The sequence below is a fragment of the Netta rufina genome (genome assembly GCF_964035555.1).
Source record: "Netta rufina genome assembly, chromosome: 9".
Taxonomy (NCBI): domain Eukaryota; kingdom Metazoa; phylum Chordata; class Aves; order Anseriformes; family Anatidae; genus Netta; species Netta rufina.
In genome coordinates, this window is record NC_140132.1 from 7,909,850 (window position 1) to 7,915,849 (window position 6,000).

Sequence of the window (6,000 nt, forward strand, 5' to 3'; positions counted from 1 at the left end):
GGTTTTTACACAGTAACTGTCACTGTCTAAAAAAGTAACTGTCTTAAAAAGAAGAGGTGGTTTTAGGGCTAGATCCTTACTAAGGTTCTCCCCTAGTTAGAACTTAAACTCGTTGCCACCTGCAGTGTAAGCCCCCTCAGGCAGGAAATGTTAGTAGCAGTAGGAAGAGATTTTGTTACTGCAAGGCAAAGACAAAACCTGTTGTACCTAGATGTACCTCTTCCTTCCTGTGTTTTGAGTTGTAAGCTTAACTGTAATAGGACATTGTGCCTTGAAGGGGAGGCGTGAATGGCCTTGTCCTCCAGTATTTCTTTTACCTGTGTGTGCTGATGTTGTTATATTTTATCAGAAGCTGTGGATTTTGCAGAGGATTCCAAATAGTTACGGCATAAAAGAACTTCGAGCAGCAGAGGTGATATCCCACTTGTGGTGATGCCATTAGTTGCCTCTTACATTGAGCATGGAAGTTTTGAAGACTGTCCCAGTGCTTGCTGGAGTGGTTTATTTTCTTACAATATTGTCAGAAGAACTACTAATCAACGAACTACATCATTCCTCTTGTAATGTAGATTTAATTGTAGTGCAGGTAGAAATTTACCAATTCTAAATTAAATCACGTTATGTCTTACCCAACAAGATTTTCTGAATTCTGCTTGTGATTTTAATTATATAGATACTTGAAGCTTCATACAGAGTTCAGAAAATGCTTGATAAACTGACAAGCCAATCTGTCCTTTTTGGTGTCTCTTTAAAGTAACATAATCCTCCCTACCCCAGCATCTGAAACGTCTGCTGAACAGACCTTTTGGCAGCTAAGACTTTGCATTACTTGTGCTGTTAGTCCTGCAGTGAGTTCTTTGCCAAAAGAGCTTATTTTTGAATCGAGGCCCAAGAATGTCAATCCATGATGTGAAGTTAGTGTACTTGACTATACATAGCATCAGCCTGTTTACAAGAAGGCAGGATCAAAAATAGAAATGTAGGAAGGCACAGGCCAAGCTATTGCTACCTACTCTCTCCTGCCATATGTCCCGCACCCCTTGTCTATACAGTTCCTTTAGACAGTGGCTGAGCACCAAAAATGACTGGAGATAATTATGCAGCCCGGCTAGGTGTATATTCTTGGCACTTGTGCAACTTATTACTGTGGCTTGAAGTACTGAGCGTGATTTGAAAAGTGTATATTTAAGTCACTAAACTATAAATTCATTCCTTAGGCAGATGTTCAAAAGGTTATCTATGGCTTTGTATAAATTCTGAATTTGGACAGACTTAAGGGTAAAACTACCTTGTAACCCATAATCTTTGTTCTGACACAGTTGTATAAGACCCCGCAGTCATTTTGCTTATATATTTGCTGGACAGACATAAGGTGCTGGCTTTCGTATTCAGCTGTGACCGCACTGTTTAGCAATATGCTTGCTTCCTGACGTGATGTTGGCTTGTGCCAATTAATACAAGCATTGCATAATCATGGCTCAGGGTGGTGCAAGACTGGGGCTGTTCGAAACAGGCAAGGCTGTGCTTGAAGGAAGAAAGCTGAGGTGTATGGATCTAATGTTGCCACTTGCCCTCAGAGTCAAAGAAGGAGCCACCACCATGAGGAGGCAGTACCAGCGTGCAGTGGGGCACCAGTGATGCAGAGCAGCAAAAGAATAAAGTAATTGAAAATCCAGAAAATGACAAAATAATTCTTGCATGTCCTCATGGATCTGAAATCAGTAAAGTTAGAGGCATAGCAGGTGTGCAAAATCATACGAGAAATGTGTATCTTGAATTTCTTGGGATTGTGATCAGTTTAATTAAAATGAAAAGCACAAGGTGAATGCTCAGGGAACATGCTTTTGTGGAGAACAGGATGAGAGGAAGCTCGTGAAAACTTTTAAAAAGCAGGCATTATAGAAACATCGTTGTGTCTGAGGGATTCTATTTAATGAAGAAATTAAATATACTGATTGAAGTGTGATTGAAGTGTGCTTTTTTTTTTTTTCCTAGCAAAAACCTCCATAAAGTTTTAAATTTAATGTTGCTACAAAATTCTCCCTAATAGTAGAATTTCAAAAAGGAATTGAAAAACAAAATGTCATTACACGGATTGCTTGCAGTTGTGCAAAATTTAACTACATTTCTGCTAATTTTGGGGTAGAAGGAATATAGTGGGTTTTTTTGTTTGTTTGTTTTTGTTTTTTGTTTTTTGTTTTTTTTTTTTTTTAACAAATTATATTCAAATCCAAAGTGCATAAAAGTAGACTGTGTTCCTGAATCTGAAAGCACCGGGTAATCGCTTTGTGCATCTCTGAGAGGATTATCTCACACAGAAGCCTTTATTTTTTAAATGCAGGCACCATTACAATGAATCGCTCAGACTGCTGCAGTACAAGAAGGAATTCATAAAGAACAAACAGCCCTTAGAAGGATCTACAGAGAATTCCCTTTCTTCCCACTACACAGGTTGGTTCGTAACTCTCAGCGTGACTTTGTTCATTAAAACAATAAAAACAGCATTAAAAACCATACAACTTCACCAGATTGAACAAATTGATGAAGTTGAACACAGTAGCTGCTAAGTTTTGCAGGTTGGAGCTACCTGCCAAAAACAAGCCATGCCAAATGCCAGCGTGACTACTGGTGCAGTTACTTTGTAGTAATTTCCACGCAATAAGGAGATTTCCACAACTCTTCTACAATAAGGAGACTTATTCCGGGATTGTATTAATTTTTGGTTTTATAAGCATCGGTTTAGCTGTGTCAGAGATGTATGCTGTGGCCTTGCTGGTTCTGCTAAGTATAAAGTATATTATGAAAGAATATCAATAAATATGGAGATTATCTATAATTGTAATTCTTATGTTATACAATGAACAAAGTATATGGATGGCAAATCCATATACTAAAACAATGCTAAGGCATTGTTCTGTTGGTTTGTTTCACTGCATTTCTGGATAGAAAAGTCTCTACTGGCATTAGAAGTATGACAGATTCTGGAAACACTGTCAGCTTTTGGTTTCCTATTTTATCATATTCTCTAGCTCTGTGTTTTGCTAGGGTACTGGTGGATTTCTGATACTTTACATTTTTCCTATGGTGTTGCAGCACTGCTTGGACATGAACGATCCATGTAAGTTATTCATAGCTACACAAAGACTTCCGAAGTATGGGCTGTTCTATCATTAGAAATGGTAGAGGAATAAGCTAAAGGAATAAAATTATCTGGTATTTGGACTGCAGTTGAATCTTGTCTGATGGGGTTTATCATTGTTGACAAGTGAGAAGTCACGTTTTTCTCATTACCACATTGAGGAAAATGAGTGGAAAAGCAGGTGAGACTATTTCAGCTTTCCTTGATGTAAAATTTCTCCTTTGGGTATTATTTTCTTTAGCTTTTTCAAGCTTTATGGCATTTTCTTTAAAAAAAAAAAAAAAAAAAAAAAAAAGCAAATTTTTGATCTAGTCTTTCTTTCCTGTTAAAGTTTCTTAGTATAGAATCAATCAGTCACCAGCACAGGTTTCCCCTAAAATCAAAAACAAACTACAGCAAAAAGTGGGTGAAAAGAAGGACTGGCAAGAAACAGAACTCCTTGTCTAGGACATGGTGGCTGCATTTTTACTATTCATATTCTATTGGACAGCTAATCCCAAAGAACTTCCTGTTGGTGTGGACAGGAAGAAGTCTAGCAACCTGTTGCTACTTACTTTTTCAGCCTTGAGCACTTTGTCAGACAGGGCAAAAATATGCACATGGCCCACCAGGAAGGAACTGAACAGCTTTTCCCCTTCATTTGTTCGCTAGTATGCAATGGAATGGAGCACAGGGAAAAGATCGAGTGCCACTGAGAACGCCAGATCAGAATATAGTTCCTTCCCTCTCTGAAAAATTCGTGTTGGTCAGTACAAACTCTCTAACAGGAGGCAACTGACACTTAGTTTTCCCTCCCAACACATCAGCCTTTCAACAAAACCAATGAGAAACCGATTAAAACTATTGAGTCAGGATTTTCTGTGAAGTTTAAAGGAAGGCTCTTCCATATAATGGAAACTTTCACAAAGTTCGAGTTGGATTTAATGGTACAAAATTCCATACTATTTTTCTATTAGATGTATGTCTACTAAACTGTAAGATTGCTTTGTTGCTGACTGTCATAAAGTTGTTTCAAATACGAAAATCAGGTCATTGTAGTATGCATTGCAAATAAAAAGGTTCATAAGGTTCATTAAGGAAAGGTATTGACAAATGATTGTGGTTTTATTAAACTTAGAATAACTTATTTGTGCTATCCATTTAGGATGTAAAAGAAAAGACTAGTGGGTCCTTTTATTTGGTTTTTAGTGTTCAAACTGTAAGCATCAGAAACAGCTAAAACAAGCTTATTCTCGGAGACTCGTTATTTTTCTGTACTTGGTAGCTTGTAATGCTTACAATACCTTGGAAAAGTCTCAGGATAGCTCATACTTCTTTGCCTGTGTTCTGAAAATTTTGTCATTATGGTAGCATAAATTGTAGGTAGTCTTATTGAAAAAGTTAGATGAAAATCTGGAGCTGCCCTAACACCTGAGTTCAACATTTTTATTCAAAAGTAGCATCCTGATCAGTGTAAAATAGAGCAAGTCAGATAAAACTAGTGTATTACAGATGGCTTTGAAAGGACTTCCAGAATCATTAACATCTAATGTTTCTTAAAAGCTCCTCTCAGTCCCTCATATACTGTTCTGCTAGGATTTACTGTCCCTTCCGTTATTCACCAAGTATGGCTTCACATGCACTGTTTCTTTTCCTGCTTACAAGTGATAGTTGATTGTCTTCATTTCGCTTTGAATTGAATTCCCTGCACTTCAGGTCTCTTAGTTGCCTTACGCAAACGGCTTTGCTGTCACCTTTAAAATGTGTTTTTTTCCTGGAGTAATCCAACAACAGCCATCCTTCAGTAGGCCTTGCTAATTCTTAAATCCAGCTACTTCCTTTGTATTACTTCTCCTTAGCTTACCCTCTCCTTTCTCTCTGCACAACACTGCAAAAAACTAGAATTTGTTTGCCCGATTATTGATTGAGCTATGCTGATCAGAAACAAGCAACAATTTCCCTGCTTCAGACATGCCATAGCCTGAAATAAGGGTTATTGCACTTATCAGAAAATGGAGCACTGTAACGTTTGGATTATTTTAATTATTTGGATATTATACCATTACAGTTAGTGGAAGCTGCAGATCACTACTTAGCAAAGTGTCCTTGAAGGGCCAAAGACACATGCATCTTATTGGCGCAGATCTGGGGATGTGTGGAGATGGATTTTTTTAATGAATCTCTCATTTATTTTTCTCTTTACAGTTCTACCAGAATTAAAGCTGCTTTGTGGGGCTGATTTTCTACAGACGTTTCAGACACCCAATCTGTGGAAGAAAGAGCATGTCAAAGAAATCGTGGAGAAGTTTGGGTTGGTCTGTATAAGCCGTGCTGGCTCTGATCCTGCTCGGTATATCAGTGAATCAGAACTTTTAACTAAATTTCAGCACAATATCTTTCTGGTGAAAGAATGGATTCAGAATGAAATAAGTGCAACACAGATACGTTATGCTTTGTGCAGAGGATTAAGTGTAAAATATCTCGTCCCAGATTCTGTCATATCCTACATTGCACACCATAATATCTACACAGAAGAAAGTGAGCGGAAGAATGAAGGTGACTTGCTTCAGCCTCTTCGGTTGCATAACACAACAGTAAGCCCACTAAATGACTGATGCCGGTAGTGTGTGGAGAGGACAGACATTGCTTTTTTTTTTTCCATGTGAAGTTTTGGAAAGATGTTTCCCCTAATAAGGGGAAAATACATCAGCCCAAACTTTCTTGAATTCATGTGGTGTTTTAAATTGATGTTTTCATTTGTGGCAGTGCTTTATCCAATCAGCACACTCGGTTGAATACATTAAAAATAGAAGAAATAAAATCTTAGCAATAAATAATAATCTCCAGTAATACTTAAAGGTCAAATATTGTACTTTTCTGAA

The 6,000-nt window shown here is 37.6% G+C and overlaps 1 protein-coding gene across 2 annotated transcripts in view; it reads left to right on the forward strand.

Moving 5' to 3' along the window:
• The window catches only part of NMNAT3 (nicotinamide nucleotide adenylyltransferase 3), a 28,115-nt gene extending 22,115 nt beyond the window's left edge, over positions 1–6,000 (forward strand). For both annotated transcript variants that reach the window (XM_084291842.1, XM_084291843.1), the window contains 2 exons: positions 2,342–2,451; positions 5,324–6,000. In XM_084291842.1, the coding sequence (XP_084147968.1) occupies positions 2,342–2,451; positions 5,324–5,733 (520 nt within the window). In that variant the 3' untranslated portion in view covers positions 5,734–6,000. The remainder of the gene's footprint in view (positions 1–2,341; positions 2,452–5,323) is intronic.